The 25,211-nt window shown below is 36.0% G+C and overlaps 1 protein-coding gene across 7 annotated transcripts in view; it reads left to right on the top strand.

Annotated features, from left to right (window-relative positions):
• SLC4A10 (solute carrier family 4 member 10) overlaps nt 1-25,211 on the top strand; it is a 240,109-nt gene that overhangs the window by 104,314 nt on the left and 110,584 nt on the right. For all 7 annotated transcript variants that reach the window (XM_059704268.1, XM_059704270.1, XM_059704266.1 and 4 more), the window contains exons 3-6: nt 1,362-1,508; nt 5,909-6,047; nt 15,385-15,545; nt 24,665-24,853. In XM_059704268.1, the coding sequence (XP_059560251.1) occupies nt 1,362-1,508; nt 5,909-6,047; nt 15,385-15,545; nt 24,665-24,853 (636 nt within the window). The remainder of the gene's footprint in view (nt 1-1,361; nt 1,509-5,908; nt 6,048-15,384; nt 15,546-24,664; nt 24,854-25,211) is intronic.

Here is a 25,211-nt window from a genome sequence, read left to right as displayed (position 1 = left end):
GCCCGCAACCCAGGTACATGCCCTTGACCGGAATCGAACCTGGGACCTTTTAGTCCGCAGGCCGACGCTCTATCCACTGATCCAAACCGGTTTTGACCTCGTTGTTTTGATTTGCATCTCTCAGATGATTAGTGACTTTGAGCATGATTTCATACGTCTCTTGGCTTTCTGTATGTCCTCTTTCGAAAATTTTCTATTTAGGTCCGTTGCCCATGTTTTGATTGGATTGTTTATCTTCCTTTTGTTAAATTGTATAAGTTCCCTGTAAATGTTGGAGATTAAACCCTTATCAGAGATAACATTGGCAAATATGTTCTCTTATGCAGTGGGCTTTCTTGGTGTTTTGTTGATGGTTTCTTTTGCTGTGCAGAAGCCTTTTATTTTGATGTAGCCCCATTTGTTTATTTCCTCCTTAGTTTTCTTTCATTGCCCTAGGAGCTGTATCGGTGAAGATATTGCTTTGGCATATGTCTCTTATTTTGCTGCCTATGGAATCTTCTAAGATTTTTATGGTTTCCCGTCTTATGTTTAAGTCCTTTATCCATTTTGATTTTATTTTTGTGTATGGTGTAAGTTGGTGGTCTAGTTTCATTTTTTTGCATGTATCTGTCCAATTTTCCCAAGGCCATTTATTGAAGAGACTGTCTTGACTCCATTGTATGCTCTTGTACCTTTGCCAAATATTAATTGAGCATATCTTTGTTCTTCTTAAGTGATATATATATATGAGAATAGAAAAATCAATTTGGGGTATGATATTGTAAGAAAAATTTATGGTCATGGGGATACCAACCTTGAATGGGTAAATGGAAGAACCAACAAAGGAAACTGATATGGATAAAACAAAGGTGGAGGGAGGAGGGCCAAGAGAAAGTTCAGTCATAGAGAAGAAAATGGTCAGTGCTGTCAAGTGCCACATACAGAAACAGTAGAGCTGAAAAATCTCCACAGAACTTGGTATTACTAGGGACCTAGGTGAAATCTGCTTTATTAAAGACTCAGTTTTCACTCACTTGACTGTGAAGGAAAGGGAACTGATGAGATAACTGATTTGAAGGTCTGTAGAAAGTAGAATGATTTTTAAAAAATGATAATAGTATAATTATAAACTATGGGAAATAGACACAAAGAGATTATTAAGAAAGTTAATAAGCTAATGGTGAGTATAAAATATATAACCAAATAGTATTGTGACTGTTCCGTAGTATACCAAAATACAGTGCCAAACTTTTTACACACATCATAAACACAAAGACTATGTGTTGGATTGAATTGAATTGAGTTTTCATTAACATGTAAATCATTATCTTCTGTGATCTGGAATAATTTAGAGTTTAATTTGTGCTTTTACTTCTGATAAGGTCATCGGACACTATTTATTGGAGTTCATGTGCCCCTGGGAGGAAGAAAAAGCCATCGACGTCACAGGCATCGTGGTCATAAACACAGAAAGAGAGACAGAGAGAGAGACTCAGGATTAGAGGATGGAAGGGAGTCACCTTCCTTTGGTAAGAATTGCCTTGTTTTTATTAAATTTGTGACCATAATAATATTGCACTTGTTTGTAGAATCCAAATTAACAGTCATATAATTGTTTATACTTTTCTAAATTATATTGTGCTGGACAGTTTGGGGAGAAGTGGGAGAGAGAAAACTTGATCTTTTTTTCTCTTGTACATCTGCTTTATGAAGGTGATAATTGTGTTAGATTTGTGAGTGAGGAAAAACAGTTAAGTAGTAAAACTTGGTTGTATAAACTCTTGATAATTTATACCAATAATAGTTATTGCTCTAAGTAGTTTGAAAATTCAGGGGAAAATGTTTTATTAAGTTCCCACTTATATTGCTCATCTGCCCACATTTTATTTTTAGGATGTGAAATTTCTGCTATTTTGACTTTTTCCTTTGAAAGTAGATACAGAATATCAACATGCAATGATATGGTCGCTGTTAACAACTCCTGGGAGCCTTGAGGGCCTCTGTGCACATGACATAACCAAGAGCCAGCCTTCAGTTCCTTGACCATCCCGTCTCCTATGATCTCCTTCACTGCAGCCAGCTCACCTACATATCCATGATTACTCCACCTCTGAAGTCACTAATGCGCGCACCTTGTTCTTTGACTGCAGCTTCTCTTCTTATTTGCTTGTGCAACTACTTGATCTCTCTACTTTTTTCCTACTCATGTAATAATCTTTATTTCTTTATCCTACTCTGATTTCATAGCTTGTAATTTTACTAATACTTTTGCTAATATTCCATATATTGTAGGTCCCTTGTTATAGTTTCATTTGTACCTTCACTCCTACTTTAAAATCCATACTTATGATGGGTTTTCTCCATGTTTTTGCTTTCTCCCTTCCTCCCCAAGTAGGCATGCTCTGCTGGACATACCAGTAGTCTTTCAAAAGGGTGGATTGTAGCCATTTAAACTCACGACTTCCATGGATTTTCAATACCTCTTCCCAATTCTGTTGCATTTCTTTGATTAAAAAAAAATGATTTTCAAACTTTTTCACCATTCCCCAACAGCCTCCTTTTCACCATCGCTTAGCAGATGCTTTGTACGTCAGAAGGGAAATACGCCACCAGAAAGAACCTATTCAACTTCCTTCCTATTAAATATACAGACCTATATGCTTACATCTGCAACTCTCCCCCCTTTTACTATAATGAGGGGGTTTTCTTTTCAATTATGTTTATTTCTTGTTCTCTCCCACCTGGAAACTTACACAATTTGTAGTCTAAATGACCTCTTTCTCTCAATTAGATTATTCTCATCATCTGTTACACATGATCAAATCTCTCCCATTTTATTTATTTATTTATTTATATATTTATTTATTTATAAAATATATTTTATTGATTTTTTACAGAGAGGAAGGGAGAAGGATAGAGAGTTAGAAACATCAATGAGAGAGAAACATCGATCAGCTGCCTCCCACACACTCCCCACTGGGGATGTGCCCGCAACCAAGGTACATGCCCTTGACTGGAATCGAACCCGGGACCCTTGAATCCACAGGCTGATGCTCTATCCACTGAGTCAAACCAGTTAGGGCAAATTTCTCCCATTTTAAATAGTTCCCCAGTCTCCCGCAAGTCCCCATTCAGCTGTATTGAGATATAAAATAAGTTAATGTTCAACAAAGACTTATATTCAGAATCTATAAAGAGCTCTCAAAACTCAATAGTAAAGAAACAATCAACCTAATTTAAAATTGACAAAATATTTCAACAGACATTTCACCAAAGAAGACATATGGATGACCAATAAACGCACAAAAAACTGTCAACAATAGACATCAGAGAAATGTAAAAAGTACCACAACGAGATATCACTGCACAGAATGGCTAAGAAACAGTTGACACAAAGTGCGGATCAGGATGCGGAACAAGTACAACTCTCTCATACATAGCTGCTCAGAATGCAAAAGAGTACAGACTCTCTGGAAAGCGGTTTTATAAAGTTAAAAATATACTTAGCATATAACATAGCAATCCTACCCCTAGGCACTTACCCTAGAGATATAAAGACTTATGTCCAACTGGAAAACCCATATAAGAACAGTATCACAGTTCTATTCATAATTGCCCCACAGTGAAAACAACCTAAATATCCTTCAACAAGTGGATGCGTAAATACACTGTGTACATTTCTACAATGGACTATTTCTCAGCAGTAAAAAGAATGAACTACTGATATACTTAGTGACGCAGATAAATTTCAAAATCTCAAAGGCATTATACTAAGTGAATAACGACAGCCTCAAAAGGTTACATATCACATTTTCCATTTATATAATATCTTGGAAAAGGAAAAACTGTAAGCAGTGGAAGCCAGATTAGTTGTTGCTAGTGGTTGGGCTGACGACTTGGGTGTGACTATGAAGAAACATCACAAGGGAGTTTTTTGGTGAGTTATATTCAGCATAGTTTTAGTATAAGTGAATTTTATCAGAGTCTACTCTTCTGAATATTATTATAAAATATAGCATATATGATGAGAGATGTATGTATGTATTGTGTGAGGTAAATGGAATAGTTTTCATGATTGTTATAAATAATACAAAATAATCATCATAATAATCATATTTTATTTTTATAATATATATACATTATCTGCTATGGTTTTACATATTTATGTTCCTAAATTATGCTAGACTTAATGTAATGCTAAATTTAGTTTTAATTCCCCAAATTTACTTTATTTATTTATTTTTTTAATTAAATCTTTATTGTTCAGATTATTACATTTGTTCCTCTTTTTTCCCACCATAACTCCCCTCCTCCCAGTTCCCACCCCACCCTCCGCCCTCACTCCCCACCCACTGTCCTCATCCATAGGTGCACTATTTTTGTCCAGTCTCTTTCCACATCTCCCACACCCCTTTCCCCCCCAAGAATAATCAGTCCATTCCCTTTCTATGTCCCTGATTCTATTATAATCACCAGTTCATTCTGTTCATCAGATTATTTATTCACTTGATTCTTAGATTCACTTGTTGATAGATGCGTATTTGTTGTTCATAATTTGTATCTTTACCTTTTTCTTCTTCTTCCTCTTCTTAAAGGATACCTTTCAGCATTTCATATAATACTGGTTTGGTGGTGATGAACTCCTTTAGCTTTTCCTTATCTGTGAAGCTCTTTATCTGACCTTCAGTTCTGAATGATAGCTTTGCTGGATAAAGTAATCTTGGTTGTAGGTTCTTGGTATTCATCACTTTGAATATTTCTTGCCATTCCCTTCTGGCCTGCAAAGTTTCTGTTGAGAAATCAGCTGACAGTCGTATGGGTATTCCCTTGTAGGTAGCTGACTGTCTTTCTCTTGCTGCTTTTAAGATTCTCTCTTTGTCTTTTGCTCTTGGCATTTTAATTATGATGTGTCTTGGTGTGGTCCTCTTTAGGTTCCTTTTGTTTGGGGTTCTCTCAGCTTCCTGGACCTGTAAGTCTATTTCTTTCACCAGGTGGGGAAAGTTTTCTGTCATTATTTCTTCAAATAGGTTTTCAATATCTTGCTCTCTCTCATCTTCTGGCACTCCTATAATTCTGATGTTGGTACGCTTGAAGCTGTCCCAGAGGCTCCTTACACTATTTTCGTATTTTCGGATTCTTTTTTCATTTTGCTTTTCTGGTTGGGTGTTTTTTGCTTCTTCGCATTTCAAATCTTTGCCTTGATTCTTGCGCTCCTCTGGTCTGCTGTTGGGAGTCTATATAGTATTCGTTATTTCAGTCCGTGTATGCTTAATTTCTAGTTGGTTCTTTATCATAACATCGAGGGTCTCATTAGATTTCTTGAGGATCTCACTACATTTATCGACAGCTTCTAGACAGTTCTTAAGAGACCTTAAAAGTGTGGTTCTGAATTCAATATCCTCCATTGACAGTTTTGTCCTGTTTCTTTGTCTCCACATTTTTTATGCTTTCTTGGTGCACCCCCTAGTGGTCTTTGTGCGCAGTCTTGTAGTTAAGCCTTGATTGTTGTTGGCAATACCGGGGGTGATTTGACCTCCAGGCTAACTGGCTATGAGAGTCCCTATTTTTATTTATTTATTTTTAAATATATCTTTATTGATTTCAGAGAGGAAGGGAGAGAGAAAGAGAGATAGAAATATCAATGATGACAGAGAATCATTGATTGGCTGCCTCCTGCACGTCCCCTAATGGGGATCGAGCCTGCAACCCAGGCATGTGCCCTTGACCGGAATCGAACCTGGGACCCTTCAGTCCACAGGCTGATGCTCTATCCACTGAGCCAAACCAGCTAGGGCCCAAGTTTACTTTAGATGAGTGTTTTAGTGGAGGCAGGTGAGGTGTGAGTTTGGAGTGGTGATGAAAGAGGTGATTGGGACATTTTAAGCTTAAAGTCATGGTAATGCATGCTCGTGTCTCTGATTTTTCATAGACACCCCATCGCAGCGGGTACAGTTTATTCTTGGAACTGAGGATGATGACGAGGAACACATTCCTCATGACCTTTTCACAGAACTGGATGAGATTTGCTGGCGTGAAGGTGAAGATGCTGAGTGGCGAGAAACAGCCAGGTGAGGATTTTTGTTGAAGAGTGAATGCATATTAAAGAATTTTCATGCTATTAGAAAAACAGATATCTACTGCCATGATTTTGCAAACATCCACGAATGCTGCTAATTTCTGAAATTGCTCATCTGGTCTGGGCATATCCTATAATGGGGTCTGGGTCAGAGTGAGCTCTGAAGGCCGTAATTATAGTAAATAGTGACTCAGAGCCAGCAGCAGCTGCAGTCCTAAAGATAAACAGTAGCATAATTTGTGTGTCATCAGGAAAACAATAGAAATCTAAAAGTAATTTATTTATTTCTTTTTGATTTATGGCCTGTGCCCAAACTAGTGATATATGATAATTTGAGTGGGGTTCTTTTAAAAAGGAAGGGCAAACATTATAAGAGGCTTTAAGTATTGTCCTGGATTTATGTCCTAGTTGGCGAGGATAAAAATATTTTGAATGTGTATCTAAGATATGTATACATTCAAACATAGTGTTTTTCAAAATAACTTTCTCAAGATTACTTTTTGTCATTTGTAATTAATATTTTTATATTGTCATATAGTCAATGAATTGCTATAAAAGAGTAATAAACTAAACTTTGCATTTACTTTTTATTTATTCTTGCTTATTGTCTCATTTATATAACAAACGCTTATAAAGTACCTATTATGTGCCAGGTGCAATGGATATAGAACAATAACAAAAAATTAAAATTTTCCTTCAGCAGTCTCATAGTCTAATATGGGGATTTAGGCAAGTAAACAAGGTTATAAATGAATGCTGTAATATAGGTGTGCACAAGGAATTGTGGGCACACCTAGGATTGTCACTTACCCTCTGCTTCCCAAGTTTTATTGTTGATACCAATCACATGGAGTCTTGTTGAAATGTAGATCTAGTAGGCCTCAGGCATAGTGTCAGATTCTAACACTCTTCCAGGTGGTGTCACAGCAATGTTTTTGGGTTGAGGGCCACATTTTGAGTAGCAATGATTTAAACCACAGGGTGAAAGAGAGGAAATCAAAATAGCTTCCCAGTATCACTTAAAAATATAATTGGACTACTTTCCATGTTATCAGTACAGATGTACATCTTATAATGACTGCATTACATTTAATTATATGGATTATTAATTATTTATTTACTTAGGTTGTTTTATTTGCTGTAATCATTGGTGCAGTAATTATTTACTCATATGTTTGGCATTATTTTGTCGGTATTTATGTAGGGTGAATTTCCAAAAGTGGAACCTATGTACAAAAGAGCAGACTTTTTTACTTTGGAAGATATTCAAAAACTATCTTCATAAATTGTTTTGGTAATTTATACTTTAACATTGTATGAGAGTGTTTATTTTGCCCAAATCCTTGCCCTACTCAATCACCAAACTTTATTTTTATAGATGAAAAATAAATTGCATTGTTTTAACTTGCATTTCTTTAATTATTAGTGAGATTGAACATCTTTTCATATTTTTCATTAATTAATTGAGTTATTTGAGAGAGAGGAAGGGAGAGAGAGAGAGAGAGAGAGAGAGAGAGAGAGAGAGAAAAGAGAGACATCGATTTGTTGCTCCACATATCTATGCATTCATTGGCTGATTCTTTTATATGTCCTGACCAGGAATCAAACTTGTAATCTTTGTGTATCGGGATGACACTCTAACCAACTGAGCTACCTGGCCAGGTCCCCATATGTTTTTATTTTATTCCTATGAACTAATTGCTTCTTTTCTTTACCTATTTTATGTAAAATCATCATTTTCTTTATTTGCCTTTTTTAATACCTAAAATTGATGGAATTTTATTCTGTGTGAATTACATTTTAAGTAAAAATTTACAAAATTAATAAATTTCCTTATGATGATTCTATTACAATATTTTAAATATAAAACCAAATTTGAAATTGTTTTTATGTAACCAGGTTAATTTCAGGATTAAGAACCTTTTACTTTATATTTTTCTTTCAATTGCATCAAAAACTAAATACTTCGGAGTTTTTAATATACATAATATATGTAGTCATTTTCTTTATTTGATAATAAAAACCACAATAATTTTCACAAATTAATGGTATAACTATTTATATGATTTGTTGATAAGGAATTTAAAGTGCTAACCTCCCTGTATAAGTTTAGAAATATCAGTCTTCAACTGGTTATAAAAAATAGGTGTTCCTGTTTGTTCATTAAATTCCACATATGAGTGAGAAAGAACACGTATTTCTTATAACTGCCAAGCAAATATGAGACAGGCTCATAGATAGAGAGCAGGCAGACAGATCTGGAGGGACTGGGGTGAGAGAATTGAGCAAAAAAGTAAAAAAAGTGAGAGAACTCCTGGACATGGTGGTGATTTGGGGGTGGATAGGGGAGGTTGGAGATGGAAGAAGGTATAGAGGGATAAATGGTGATGGAGAACAAAAAAGAAATAGGTGTTCCCAGATGACTTGAAGTATTTCTTTCTTTACTTTCATTCTATACAACATAGCTAAGAAGTAAGTTTGGAATATGTGTTTTGGCGTGAGTAACTCTCTTATTCTTAAAATGCTTGTTGATTTTTCACTTTTCAGAATAGAATAGTCATCTGTTCCTTTTAACCAATACCTTCTTATAATTTGCCCAGTCTCATAAAGCTAGTAGGTGACAGTTCAATTTAGAATCTAGTCTTTCACTCTGTCACAGTTGAGCCAATAAGATTTTTATTATGTTCTAATGGTTGAGTTGAACAAAGTGTTTAATCTTAACCACCAAAATGTATTGCTATTTACTTATAAAGAATAAAAGAGATGATCTAGTTAATTATTAGTATTCTTGAATATTATTAGCTGGGACCTGTCTTCTCAGACATGCTTCCGGAACCTCATGCATGGTGCAGCTGTTTAAGGTTCAGTGAGACATCTGATTAGCAATCAAATAGTAACAGACATTGAAGAGGAGGGTACATGAATTTTGGCTGAGACAATACGTCAGGGAACAGTACGTATTTATTGAAGATTTAGAAGTGTAGTGTATTTTAAAGTAGCAGAAGTAACTTTGTTCTGGTGTCCCTAATTTATTTAAAAAGGCTAATTTTAGTTAATTCATTACTCCATCTAATTTGTCAAATGCAAGTTAATTCTAATAAATCATTAGCATATCATTTGAAGCACTTCACTCTTTTGATTAGTATTCCAGGGAGATTAATATCTTTCTACCCTAGTAGAAATAAAAAGAATAGTTTATCAGCACATTGCACCTGCCATATATCACATCTTGAATAATTCATACCCACTGTTGTTGCCAAGTAAAACTTGAGCAAAGTTTTAGATTTTGAAGTGAATTTTTTGAATCAAAATTATTTAATAAATGTTTGTGAAAAACAGCTGTTCACTTTTAAAAACCCTAAAGAAGCCATATGACAAGGACTAATGAAATCAACAAGATTAGAATGTTCTGCTTATAAATAACATATAATGTTATTAATAGAAAAGTTCTCAAAGATACCACAGCTGTGCAATTGTGGAGTCAACATGCTTGATTCACTGTGGTTGTCCTTTAAAAAGTGCTTTCCACAAAGGAGCTCAGAAGAGGCCAAGCAGGGGGTAGCAGTGAGGCCTCTGATACATACATCGCAGTATAGAAAGGATTATTACCTCAAAATGATTTTATTGATGTTGTGAAGCATTTAATATTCAAAACTAGCAAAGGTTCAAGTCATCATGATTTTTCAGTGCAATGTGAGGTGTGAAGATAATATGGATTAAGAACAGCGAATATCGATAAACTAGGTTTGGATATATTTCATTTCCCCCTTTTTTGTTAAAATAGGCTCTTTATAATTACATATGTTATTCTCAAGCCCCACCCTAACCATTCCCCACTCGAACCCTCCATATCCCCAGCTCTACCCGAAGGAGGATGTTTTCTCTTGGGAAGCCATGACTTCTCCGAGGCTATAATTTTGGATGGTATAGTAACCTCTTTACTTTCTATATGAGTACAAGCAGACAATGAAAATTCTTTGCAACGGTCATCGGAATTAGTGGGAATGGAATAAACAGAAAGATTTAATATATATGGAAAACATCCATTTCTAATTTGCAGAAGAAATTTATTTTGTAGACTTTTAATATGAGTACTATAGAAATTATTGTCAACTTAATCCTCAAATAATTAATGAAACACCTATATTAGGTTGTTGTAGTTTAGTACAAAAAGATTCCAATGTGTTAATCATGGATGAAAACAGATCCAGATACAGAAGGAAATGAAAATATTCTGAGTTTAAACCTGTCCCTCCCCCATAGAAAATGTCATGCTTATGGCCTATAACCTTGATTTTTTTGTTGTTGTCCATCACTTCTCATTCATGCCTGTGAAACTCTTGTTTGCTTTGGTTTGCTATTCAAACAAATGTCAGCTGAGTTTATTTGAAAACTGGAATAAATTGCAGCACTTTAGGTCATTAACTGCAATCAGGCATTTTGCAACTGACAGCATACGCAGTGACTACAGATCTTGAAACAGGATTTGGTGTGTTCTCAGACCTGTTAATTTCTATCTTTGAAGTTTAAATTGGAATGAACCCCCCCTCTCCCCAGAAAGTAGCTAAACTTATGAATTTGTGTATATATAAAATTTTTAGTGTAGCCTTTAAAATATTTAAATATCTTAAAGCCTTTGGCATTATTCTGAAGATGGCATGAAGCACTGAATCTTGAAATGTTTAGTAACTTGCTATTTGTAACTTGTGGGTTCCTTTTTATAGAAAGGATCTTCCGCTTCCTCCTGCAGTGGTCATGAAACCTGTGGCTAAATCAAACCATTTATGCAAATGACTTATATGTGGTCCTTTTAACTACAAAATTGTTTGGAATTCCCAGAGACTTCATTTTCCTTTTCCAAAAGGCCAAGCACCTAATTTGAAGGGAATTATTCTAAAGAAAAGAATATACATTTTGGATTTGTTTTTAAAATGTTTTTATAGATAGACACATAGATTAATGCAGCAGAATAGGTAACTGGGAAAGACCAACACAAATACTGCTGAGTTTTGACAAAGGGAGCTTTTAAATAAAGGAAGACTTGTCTCTTGAACAAATGGTACTGAAACAATTATCTATAGGTAAAAAAAAAAAAATAACCTCGGTCTAAACCTCACAGTGTATACAAAAATTAATTGACAGTAAATTATAAATTTAAAACATAAAGCTATGAAAATTTTAGAGAAAGCATAGGTGAAAATCTTAAGGACCTGGGGCTGGATGATGAGTTTTCATACATGATATCAAAAGCACAATCCATAAAAGAAAAGAATTATAAATTGGATTTCATTCAAATTAAAAACTTTTGTGCTGTGAGAGACCCTGCTAACAGGATGAAAAGACAAGCTACAGACAGGGAAAATTCTTTGTGGTGATGGAACAGTGTTCTATGTTGATTGTGGTGGTGGTTACTGAATCTATCTATACATGGGATAAAAATTATTGGGACTACACATTCATGGCCTCCCCTCCCCCCTAGGAATTCTTAAAATTTAAATTTTCACTTTCAAAAGAGCCAATATAATATGATGAAGATGTTTTATTATTTATTTAATTATCTTCACTGTTATTTGGAAGTATAAAATTTAACTATAATTTTCCTTATATGAAAAGGTTTGCTGATATATGTAGCTCTAGAAGCCCACTAGTATTTTAAAAATGAATTTATTATTGGGGTTATCATAAATCACAAATAACATTATTGTATGAGTTAGTTTATGGACTTATACATAAATAATTAAGAAATGATAATATTTTAATAATGTAGAAACATTTTTCAGGATGTCTTACTTGAGTGAAAATTTTAAATACAACATTTTAGGAGTGAATTTATATGTAGAGATGACAGAATGTACTATAGCTCCAGAAACATTAACTGAAGACATTTTTCCAGTGAGAGAAATCTATGGTCCCTTACATCCTTTCATAACCCTAAGTCTTTACTACCCAAGGGGCTGGAAACTGGATTTTAATTCTATTAAGGTCCATTAGTCAAAATAACACCAAAATAAGTGTTGCTCTACATACTTCTTTTGTGCTTTTTGTAAAAACATTATATGTGAATAGTATTCAAGGTGACAGAGGATTTAATAAAAGTTGTATCCACTCTCTTGGTGTCATGTCTGTGGATAATGTAAAAAGGAGGAAGAGAACAGAGAAGACTTTTCAGGTTGAGATTTGTTCCAGACAAGAATGAAAATCAAATGTTAAATCAGTTGTTTCCACTATATGCATTAGCAAAAGATATTTCAGCTTAAAAAGTCCATAAATTCAACCAAAGTAATTGTATAATGGTGGAGAATGGTCACAGACTTTAGAGAAAAACAAGAACACTTGGAGTTGAAGCTGGTTGACAAGGTCATTGGCTAGGTGACCTTGGGCAAGTTTTTAATGTGTTGAATTTGTCTTATTTTATAGATGAGAAGAACACGGCCCAGAGAAACTGAAAGTCTTTCCCTTGGTTACATGACAATTTAGCTATAGAGACAAAACCAAAATTTATTTTTATTCCCAACTAGTCCAAGACTCTTTCCACAATTCCACATTATCTCAAAATGTCTGCCAAGAAGTTGATCCTTTGAGATATTGACATTAAGAATGTGAACATGATTTTACTTTTAAACCTGGAAATACTAATTTATTATATTTATTAAAATTATATTTGCTTTCATCATTCATTTCAATTAAGATTTTGATGCTGGTATGCATAGCATAAATGGTGATCTGTATCAGTTTAAGGTAAGCTAAATTCTGTTAGAAAAAAATTCTGCAGTCTCAATGGTTTCAAATCACAAAGGCTTTTTTATGTCTCATGATACATGTCTATCATGTCAGTGGAGGCTCTACACATCTGTTCAGTGTAGTTACTTAGAGACCCTAACTTGTATAGCCGCCTCCATCTTGAACATTTCTGATTTCCAGAACTAGTCAACAGTCACATGGCATCACTCAGTTAGAAGGGATGGAGGTAGTGATATCCTACTCCTTGCCAAGAAAAGAGAGAGAAACAAGTATAGTTGATAAATAATACTATGCTATGACCATCATATGATTTATGAAGTTTTATGGCCCTGTTAAGGGCTAAAAAATGTTAAAAATCACTAATATGAAAAATTCCTAACTGAATAGATAAATATCCTATAAAATTGCCAGCAATTTTAGAAATACTGACAGTGATTTAGGACTTAAATGTAAGTTTCTTTTTTTTAACCTTCAAGTGTTTTATATAGGTACTAGAGGCCTGATGCATGAAATTCGTGCAAGGGGCTTGGCCCTCGTAGCTCTGGCTGCCTTGGCTGGCCTTCTCAGCCCCTCACAGCCCCGGCTGGCCCTCGCAGCCCCTTGCAGCCCTGACTGGCCCTCCCTTGCAGCCTTGGTTGGTCCTTGCAGCCCCAGTGTCATCTGGAAGGTCATCTGGATGGTTGTCCGGAAGGATGTCCGGATGGTCGTTCTGCTTTTTGGTCTAATTAGCATATTAGCTCTTTATTATATAGGATAGTTATATAGGTATAGTTATACCTATATTTTATGTAGGTATAGTTATTCTTCCCTATCTGAAACTTGGCCAGCATAACTGTTCTTCCCTATTGGGTTTCTTTTCACTTCCTGAAAATTTTTTGCTCCCTGAACACTGAGGAGAGATCCATAGCTTTCTTTATCTTCCTTGGAACTCTGCACATTAATCATTCTGACTAGCCCTTTTGGTTAGTTATTTTTGACTGATCCACTGTTTCCTAACTAGTTAGTGCAACATATTTGTCCTCTGTTGGCATTGGATCATTTGATTACATAAAACAGTAATATAATATCATATAGGGAATTGGAGTGGTATTGCATTGAGAGAGGAAGTTAGGGCAAAATAACACTACAAAAAGAATGAGGAAAAGGGTGGGGGATGGGGTGGGAAAGACAATTTATGTTAGGATTCATTAGAAATGTTGGAATTAGCCTGGCTGGTGTTGCTCAGTGGTTGAGGTCATGGTTTGATTCCTGGTTAGGGTACATGCCTGGGTTGTGGGCTTGATCTCCAGTGGGGGGGGGGGGGTTGGTGCAGAAGGCAGCCATTAGATTGATGATTCTCTCTCCTCACCATTGATATTTCTAACTCTCTCTCCCTCTCCCTTCCTCTGTCTGAAATCAACAAAAACATTAAAAAAAGTTTGAATTAAATTAGTCATCTATTAAGATTAGAGGGCAAGTCCCTAAGAGAATGAGATTTGGTGCTTATGCCAGAGCAGTAAAAATCATTGTTTTCTCTTTATTCCTTCTATTTGTCTTTAGAAACAACTATATATATATATATATATATTACTATTTATTTCACTCCAAGAGGGCAGTGGTGTCTATTTGGCACCATGATATCAAGGTTCTTCTATTCCCCATTCCTGGCAAGAAGGCCCAGGGAATGAGGGTTGAGCTTAGTTCTCATAAGTTTAGTCCTTAGGAGATGACTGCAATCAATAGGCCTAATAAGTATTTTCTCTGTAGAATAGTCCCCAAGTTATATAAGCTTCTCTAATCAAATGGAAAAATTATCAAGAGACTCAGATATTCAGTTTTAAGCCCTAGCCAGTTTGTCTGAGTGGATAAGAGTGTTGGGCTGAGGACTGAAGGGTCCTGGGTTCAATTCCGGGTTTCTGGTTTGAACCCAGTAGGGGGCATGCAGGAGGCAGCCAATAAGTGATTGTCTCTCATCATTGATGCTTTTATCTCTCTCTGCCTCTCCCTTCCTCTCTGAAATCAATAAAAAAATATTTAAAAAAATATTCAGTTTTAAGACCTCCCACTAAAGAAAAACGAGTATTCTTTTTTCTTTTGCATCTCTTTCAATTATCATTATTTTTTCATGAAGTATATATACTTTTTCTTAGTTCTATAACAGATTCATTGTAACCACTGAGGAAATATTTATATTAAAATACTTTTTCAGAGCTAGACAAATTAATATAAAAATATATGAGTTTTTTATTTTAATATGTTATTCAATGATAAAAAGAATTCCTGTTAAATGAAATAAACAGTGACTTGGGATAGCGTTGACTTACTTTCAAAACCCATGAAACCAAGAAGCAATGGAATATCTTTATATTTCTACTTTTTAATATATGTATTTATTGATTTTAGGGAGAGAGGAAGGGAGAGGGATAGAAAGATACAAACATCGATGAGAGGTATGTGCCCTGACTGGGAATAAAAATGGTGACCTTTTTTTCCCAGTGTTCAACCTCTGAGCCACACCAGCTGGGCTATTTCTACTTTTTATTATTAGGATAAAGCATCATGGACCTACAATATAATATTCAATGTTTTGATAATATTTATTTGTGTAGGTGGTTGAAGTTTGAAGAAGATGTGGAAGATGGAGGAGAGAGGTGGAGCAAGCCTTATGTGGCGACTCTTTCATTACACAGCTTGTTTGAGTTGAGAAGTTGTATTCTGAATGGAACTGTGTTGCTGGACATGCATGCCAATACTTTAGAAGAAATTGCAGGTATATCTCCCACCCCCATCCTTTAGCCTATTTCATCCTTATGCCTACAGCTGATCTTTGTTATTACTTTTTCCTTATAATTCTATATATGCGTGATCTTTGAAAAATAGATTCTCACAATCAGTGTATGACATCTTGAAAATAATTTTTCCAACCTTCTTATTTAATATAAAATAAGTTGAGTATCAGAAAAATATGGTTTAACTGGTCCAATGGCAAGTCTAGAACAAGAATCTAGATATCCTGACTCCCACTTAGTTTTTGTTATTTTCACTATTATATTTAATTAGACTGTCATCATTAGAAAATGTAAGGAAACAATCATAAAGCTAGAGATTGGTATTTCTCAATATTAAAGAACATGAAATAACCAAGTAAAAAAATCTTATTTAGCAAATGGGAAAAATGTTGTTTAGAAAACAATAGGAAGGTATGATCGTTTATTTTAAACTCTTGAATCCTAGAGGCTGCCAAGTGATGCAGTTGCGATTAGTTTGCAATTGAGCACTATGACCAGCCCCCGGGGAGAATGCTTTGCATTAGGAGCCTATTATGGCGACATCACACAAGCAGTGATATTTAGGAAGCTTCTTACTGGTATTCTAGAAATAGAGGCAAAGAGCTCACGTATCTTATGGTCTGAAAAACAAACACATTTTAGTAAAAACAAAATAATACAAAAAACACAGAAATGAGTTTTAAAAGGGTATAAATGAAATGGTTAATGGAGATTTTAAAAATAAAAGCAAAGCAAGTATTTAAGCAGTTTTTAAAAATTCCTAGTTTTTTTTTTTTTTTCCCGGGGGGGAGCAGATCCAAGTATATGTGGAATTTTTTGTGAAATAGAAAGACTTAAGGGAGATGTTAGTGCCATAATTATATTGTAGAGATGGGGGGAAAAACCCCATCAAACTGTGTGTTTTTGATCACATAAATGAGAGAATGTTGTATTAGAAAAATAGTGTATTTAATTTAATCTTCAGACTAGCTTCATGAAGTATCAGTCCCAATTTTAATGAGAAAATAGAAATTCTGAAACTTTCATGGTCCAGGTTCCATTGAAGGGCCTCTGACTTTAGCCATGTGTTCCTTTTGTTACACTACGTTACTGTTTGAAGAAAGAATAGGCTTCCAGGGGATATAGCCCAGATTTTAATGGCAGTTGAATTAATTTAAAGATCATTTGGTTGTTGGTGCTGATAGGCATGCATACATTGCATTACATGTTGTCCCAGAGGTCCCTTAAACTGTTCTCAATTTTAACAATTCTTTTTTTTCCCTCCTGTTTTTAATGGTGTGATTTCTACTATTCTGTCTTCCAGATCACCAATCTGTTCTTCTGTACCACGTAGTCTGGTATTTATTCCCTCTAGGGTAGTTTTCATTTCAATTATTGTATGTTTCAGTTTTGATTTTTTCTTTCTTATATTTCCTAACTCTTTGATGTAGTTCTCACAGTGTTCCTTCATGCTTTTCCTGGGTTCAATGAACGTTGTTATCATTGTTAGTTTGAACTCTTTATAAGTAAATTACTTACCTCAGTTTTGTTACTCTTCTTTTTTTGGGGGGGATTAATTTGGAACGTATTCCTTTGCTCATTATGTTTGACTTACTGTGTTTGTTTCTATGAGTTAGGCAAAACAGCTCCCTCTCTACCTCACCAAGTCTTGAAGGAGTGGCTGCTGTGTAGCCTGCATATGCCAGGCTCTTTTGGCAAACCAGTTGCAACTAGAGCAGGCATGGCCTGAGGGGTCCCAGGGCATGCCATGGCAGATCCACATTAGCAAGATGGCTGGAGCTGGGAGGTCCCGGAATGTGCAGTATCAGGAGCCCTGGGCAGGAGAGCTGGATCAGGCATAGGTTGTGGGGGTTCTGTTATGCTCTTCACTGGGGCTACCAGTGGGACTACTGGAGTTGGAGTGGGCATAGGCCGAGATGTCCCGGACAGGCTGCACAGAAGTCTTCTTGGCAGGACACAGGCTATGGGGGTTTCAAAGTGACCAGTACTGGGGCTGTTGGCAGGACAGCTCAATCTGGTGTTTATAGGGCGTCTGCAGGCACTGTGGCAGCCTTTCCAGGATGGCTAAAGCATCTGGACTGTGCTCCCACTTGTTCTATAAAGGTGAAGGGGAAATGTAAAAAATGGCACCTCCTAGAGAGACTTCTAGTTGTTTTTCACCCATTTGGAAGACATTATAGGGTTAGTCAATGGATTTCCCTCACATATCGTCTAGGTGCCCTTCAACTGCTGTTTTCTTGCTGTGCCCCCGGGTAGGCAAGTCTTCAGGAGGCAGTTAGTGGTCTTTTTCCCTACTGCAGGACACTGTGTTGGGGGTAGGGTCCTTGTTGTTACCGTGTCTCTGTTTCTCCTGTTTTTAATGTGGTTGCTTTAGCATTTGTTGTGCAGAAGCTGTTCAGTTAGCCCTCAGCTCTTCTATATGTAGGTGTATACTAGGTATGGTAGTGGGAGGAGGTGAGTCCAGGGTCTTTCTATGATTCCATCTTGGATCCACCTTCCCCCAGGTTCCCTAATAAATATTTTAGTAAGGAACCAAATAACTGGACTTTTCATAGTATTTGGCCATTTAGGAAGGTCTTATCAGTTTAGGAAGCTCTTTTTAGTTATTCTACACTATCTTTTGATACTCAAAATAAACTTGGGGCTTACTATTCTTATTGTTATCCTTACTTCATAAATAAAGATACTGCAATTCAGAAGGTTAAGGGTCATGCCCAAAGTAAGGAGTTTATTTCTGCTACTTAATGTTTTTGATGGCATTACTTTTGAAAATGGATCAATCCAAATGAATGTTGGATTGGCTACCTATAAGGAAGCTGTCAAATTTCTCAATCTGGCAAAATTAGCCTCAGAAAATAACATTTATAGTTTTACTAGGCTTTATGTTTCTTTTTTATTCTTTTTGGCTTTATGTTTCTTAAAGCATATAACTTCTGCTTTCTTTAGAAATTTATTTCTACCAGGAAATCGTCTCCCATTAATTTCACTAAAACTCTCCTGTTTATTACCTTGGCTTAGTTTTATTGTCTAAATTTATGCTTCTTTTCTTTAATGCTGCCTTCTTCCTCAAACTCAATTCTGTAGAATATGTGAAGGCTGTTAGCTGTGTTAAATCTAGCTTTCAAAAGCAAATTACAGTTTCTAAGGCTATCTTTACAAATGGAAGTAGTTCAGTAGAAGTTCAATATCCCAGATAGCTTTTTAGTATTCATTTTGCTCTTCTAATTAGTCTGTATTTTTCTGTCTTCAGAGTAGCCCAACTTGAATATCCTATTTTCAATGTTTGTAAAATGTCTTTCATAAACTGTAAATACTTTAGAGCTAACACCACATAGAAAAATATTATTACAAATACTTAATCATTATGACCTTAAATGCCTTTTCAATTATTAATGTAACAAGATTCCCTCTCTGAATAATTTTAATTTGACTTATTTAATTCAAAGATATTTATTTCTACCTTCAATGAAATCTAATTTAAACATTTCTTCCTATGGCTTGTAATTATTTTCTTATTGTTTACTTACCACTATTTTTACTTTGTGACAAATAAGCTGTATTGTTTAGTAATATATCACAGATGCCACTTGCAGAGATGGGAATTTTTTTTAACCTATAATTATAAATTTTGTTTTATTTTATTTTATGACTAGAGGCCCAGTGCATGGATTCGTGCACCGGTGGGGTCCCTCGGCCTGGCCTGTGGGGATCAGTGGACCTCATCGGGCTCCAGCCCACAATCGTGTCGACCCCTCACAGCACGAAGTAGTGAACGAAGTGGCAGGTGGCCAGGGAGGAGCCTGAACCTGGGCTTGGCATAGCACCCTCTCATCCTGGCCCTGCTGCATCTGCTGCCACTTGGGCACGCAGGGGGAGTGTCTGCAGGAGAGGCTCACACTGCTGCAGCTGCGCTCGCCAGTCATCAGCCCAGTGTCTGACGCCCGTCTGTCAGCTGAGTGGCAATCCTGCTGTGGGAGTGCACTGACCACCAGGGGACAACTCCTGCATTGAGCATCTGCCCTCTGGTGGTCAGTGCGCATCATAGCTACCAGCTGGTCATCTGGTCATCTGGTTGCTTAGGCTTTTATATATATAGATATATAGATAATTTGTGACCATAATGATTAACAATAAGGCCTAAAATTTTCTCTTTACCTTTATCTATTACAATTTTCTATATGTTAGGCAGTTACAACATATTAGTCACTTGTTTCTATTTTCCAAAACCTAGATGTAATAGCCTATTTTAAGGGCTCTAAACCTGAGTATTTTGCAAATGCCTGGGCTCTGCAGCATTAGTGTTTTTTAGGCTTTTTCTAGCAGAAGATTATGACCCAGATATTGTTTTAGAATGATGAAGGATTTTTATATCAGTATTCTGATGTTTTTAATAGACTCTTAGATCATTTTTTAAAGAGGTTTTATAGACTTAGTAGGAGAAAATCCCATTTATATCTGGCAGGTCTGTTAAGAATTTCTGGTATAATTAAAGTAGGATTTTCTTTTGGATAAAGTTAATTTAAAAATGTCTATTTCCCAATGTTTCAGAGAACTCAGAATAAATGTAAACTTCTTCCTTCAAAATATTACTAAGCCCTTTCAAATCAAATTCTCAAGATATATTTTCTTACAATTTATTCTGATATGAAGATTAATTGTATTATAATTATTCTTAATTAAATTTTACAAATCATAGGCAATTTTATGGTCTGTGTTAATCTCTTTAAAATATAACACTGTAAAGACCTTCTGCAAGGTCTATACTTTAGCCTAATTCTGTCAATGAGAGTAAGAAATTAGAACTAAACCAAAGTTAGTACCATGAAAGATTATCAGTCATCACTCTCAACTCATTAAATGAACTTTTATTGTCTAAATTCTTTCAGTGAAGCAAAAATCCATAGTTTGCTCTACTGAATATAATATGCAAATTTAGGAGAATGGGAATGTCATACATTTTTAAACATGCTTACACTATTACAGTCCTTGGCCCGGAAAGTACGTATTTTCTTAGTAGTTTATATTTTTAGTAAATACATTTTTTAGTGCTGTCAACCAAATTGTAGGATTTAAACCCATCCTATTTCCCACTTGGCCCTGAGCATCCTTTAAAGTTAAGACAATGGGTTTTTAGGACAAAGCATTTATATGATAATCTTTAAAGAGTTCAGAGATTTATATAGAATCTATAAAATCACATAGCCTCTAGGGCTTCATTCTGTTGATCATAATGAAATAATTGTCTGAATTTGACCTAGAGGGTGTTATTGCTGAGTGAAACAAGATAGCAGGAGAAAGACAAATACCATATGATTTCACTTATATGTGGAATCTAAAGAGCATTATAAATGAACAAACAAAATAGAAACGGACTCATAGATACAGAGGATAGACTGATAGTTGCCAGAGGGAAGCATGGTGGGAGGCTGGTGAAAAAGATTAAGGGATTGGGCAGTACAGATTGGTTACAGAATAATTTATAGGGATATAAATTATAGCATAGGAAATATAGTCAGTAATATATATATATGACCCTAAGTGACCGGTTGACCAGTTCACTGTTTGACCAGTGGCTATGATGCACATTGACCACCCGGGGGGCAGACACTCAACGCAGGAGCTGCCCACTGGTGGTCTGTGTGCTCCCACAGCTGACCTATGGGCTCCAGACACCGGGCTCAGGGCTGGCGAGTGCAGCTGCGGGAGCATGAGCTTCTCCGGCCTCTGCGGCAATGCTACCTAGCGGTGGCGGCAGGTACAGTGGGGCCAGGATGAGCGGGCATGGCACCCAGCCTGGACTCAGGCCCCTCCCCAGCCACTTGCTGCTTCTCGCACTACTGCATCCCTGGGGGGATGTCGGACTGCCAGTTTTGGCCTGATCCCTGCAGGCCTGGCTTCACGCACTACTACTGGTTTCAGCCTGGCCTCCTGGGATTGGGCTGAAACTGGCAGTCCGACATCCCCCAAGGGGTCCCGAATTGCAAGAGGGTGCAGGTCAGGCTGAGGAACCTCACCTGTGCACTGGGCCTATAGTATTGTAATAACTGTGTATAGTGTGATGTGGGTATTGGAAATTCTGGGGACCACTTAGTAAAGTATATGATTTTCTAATGTCGTACATCTGAAAGTAACACAAAATAATATTGAATATAAAAATTTTTAAAATAAAAAAGTTATAGTTTGAGTCAAAAAGTAAAAAATTATCTGATTAAGATGAAAAATAATTTTTCATTTTCTTAGGTCCTTTTACACAAATGCTACTAGTTTTTTCAGAGCCAGCTTAGTGATAGAAGAGCAAGACCTATTTATCCTTTTTTCTTCTTGCTTCTTTCCTTATCACCCAGATCCTGGCATTGTGCTTTGGCAGGCCAGACTGTATTATTAGGCATGACAGCCTGCTGAGATTGTGGGACTTGACTCTGGGCCCAAAGCCATTATGGTCCACTATCCTTCCCTAGTTTTCAAGGTTAATGCTAACATATATTATAGTGGTGAAGAGAACAATATAAGTGATCAGTGGATCATTCTCCCTTTGGTCCTTAAGTATCATCTCAGTATAACTTATATTCTTAAACAAGATGATTAACTTTTCCGGTTCATTAAGATGTTATTTGATGCAGTTATAGCTCAGAGGAGTTTGCTGTGTATGTCTGTGTGACTAATGAGCAGATGAGTTTTTTTTTTTATTTGCTTTCTCTTACGTAACTCTTTCAAATAAAGACCTTATCTCTGAAACACTGTGAAGCTAGTGACTTACAGGTTTTTGAGGTACTCAAGCCTGTAAAGACTGTGCTTTAGTAGGAATTATAAATCATAACTATGTCCATGGTTTATTATATGACTCATTTTTATTCTGATTAGAATATTGAACTGGGGCTTATAGATGAAACTGCCGTACGATAGCATACCTCTGATGTTTTAATAACTTACTTTACAATTCCCAATATGAAGTATATATTGCATATTTTATATGCAATTTTCAATCTTAGTAAGGTTTTAGTATAAAGTCATATATATTGACAATTTATCCTTTCCTTATTTCAAATTATTCCAGGAGTATTATAAGTACTGATTTCCAGAGAACTGAGATATAGATAGATGAATTATTCTATACTATCATTCATTTTCAGAATTGAAAGGGACTTTGGAGGTAATTATAGTGAACATTACATTACAGCTGACTTTGAAACATGCATACTATCCCTTTCCATTTTAACAGCAAAGTGATAGAGCAAAGGCTGGCAAAGTATACTCTATGTGCAAATATGGCCCACTGCCTGACTTTGTTAGGCTTATGAGCTAAGAATGGTTATTACATTTCACATGATTGAAAAATCACAAAATGATTGGTATTTTGTGACATGAAAATGATATGAAATTCAATTTTCAGTGTCCATGCCAGTGTGACTGAAACACAGCCATGCTTATTTGTGCACATGTTGTCTGACTATTTTTGTGCTGTAAAGGCAGAGCAGAGTAATTGTGACAGAGATTGTATGGTCCCCAAATCCTAAAATACATAATATTTGGCCCATTATAGAAAAAGTTTGTCTGCCTCTGGTTTAGAGAACTGACTCTAGAGTATAGGGCAGTTCTTGATTCATTTACGGCTTCATGGTGGTGATGGGGGGCATTGCTTTTGCCAATGATTGGCTCAGCATAGGCAAAGCTGTGTCACTTGATAGAGAAGAATCTTTCCTGGGCAGGGGGAAAAAATAATGATTTTTTTAGAGAGAGAAAATCACAAAAAGGCAAAGAATCTATGGTTAAGAACAAAGCATTTCTTTGCTGTTCCTGGCAGCCGCCTTATGACAATAAGGAAAATCAGCCTGGGGTTACGCTCACACTTAAAGGGAATGCTGACAGAATCACATAGACTGGAATTCAATCCAGCCTAACTTGGATCTTCCTGTTTTGTAAGCCAATGAAAGTCACTGTTTTAGTTTGATTTGGGTTTTCTGTTATCAATAAACCCAATTTTGCCTGCACTTGATACATTACTGTAAATACAGATGGATGTTTTAAAACTGCAAGATTCAAACCAGGGACCCATAACCGACTTAATAGAAATTGCGAAGAAAATCTTGTACTGGGAGTTATTTACTGAGGGTGTCAGTATTCAATCAGTGCTTTAGGTGTCTTATGTCCTTAGTCATGGCAGCAACATATGTGATAGGTATTATCTTCATCTTACAAATAAGGACCCTGAGATTATTCAACTTTACAAAGCCACACAGGTAGAATGTGGCACAGTGACCCAAGTCTGTTTCCATAGTCCATTTCTCGTTCACACTGGAGGAAAACATTGTTTATAAGGGAGAATTCTGCTAATTTTCAAACCTTCAGTGTATTCAGTGGGCAGTGGAAGGTAATTTATTGTGCTCTGCTTGCTTCATATAAGGAATATCTAAAAAAATCAAATAAAGTTAATATTTGGTCATCTAAAAGCAGATTAATTACACTGAGGTTTATTGAAGTGAGCTTTGTATTACCAACAAATTTAAAATGCCTTTACTTATTTACTTATTTTATAGACATTTAGGACACTGCATATGGTAACTCTTATTCTGAATTATAGCCTTCTGAAATCTCACTTTTTATACTTTGTATTTTGGTTATAGAAGACCTTTTTTTACATAAACACATTTTCCAGGAAGGTTTGAAAAGTATGAAGCACCCTTTTCTCAATACACCTATGTCTATTTGAAATATAATCCTCTATATGATCATTACGTATTTAAAGTTGAATGTTTATAATACAAATTCTCCCAAGTCTTTCTTGTGCAACATTTCTACAAAGAGAAACTTCCAAGAGTTTTTTTAAAAGAATTTATTCCAATTTAAGATGACTAATATCTAGAGCAGCGGTTCTCAGCCTGTGGGTCGCAGCCCCTTTGGCGATCGAACGACCCTTTCACAGGGGTCGCCTAAGACCATCCTGCATATCAGATATTTACATTATGATTCATAACAGTAGCAACATGAGGAACTGTATTTAAAGGGCCAGAAGGTTGAGAACCACTGATCTAGAGTCTGGGTATTTGGACTCAGTGGTTCACTACAGGAGAGCTGTGCTAATCTTCCTGCGTTCCCTTTTCAGATATGGTCCTTGACCAGCAAGTGAGCTCAGGTCAGCTCAACGAGGATGTGCGCCACAGGGTCCATGAAGCACTGATGAAACAGCATCACCACCAGAATCAGAAAAAACTCACCAATAGACTTCCCATTGTCCGTTCCTTTGCTGATATTGGCAAGAAACAATCAGAGCCAAATTCCATGGATAAAAATGGTAAGTCTTTCTTTATTGTTCTCTTTATGTTTATCATAGGTGTTTGAACTATCGAAGTGCTTCTAAATCCTTTAAAATATTTTTTATTTAAAAATGATCTATCGAAATTTAGATTGTTGTTATAAAATTGCTTCTTTTAATATACATATGTAGTATTGTTATCAAGCATTGGATTGTAGAAATTTTAACAAGACTTTAGGTTCCCTGAAGGGCTCATGAAATAATGCAAGGGAAACTTTTAGCTAATAAGAAGTTGTAGACTCAAATACAACAAACGTAAAGTGAGTGTCAATTGTATCCCAAACAAGGTCCTAGACTTTATCTCATAGCTTGAGAATAGAATACAATACTTCAACTT

This window comes from Myotis daubentonii, chromosome 7 (assembly GCF_963259705.1).
Source record: "Myotis daubentonii chromosome 7, mMyoDau2.1, whole genome shotgun sequence".
Taxonomy (NCBI): Eukaryota; Metazoa; Chordata; class Mammalia; order Chiroptera; family Vespertilionidae; genus Myotis; species Myotis daubentonii.
This window is presented reverse-complemented; position numbering and strand designations above follow the sequence as displayed.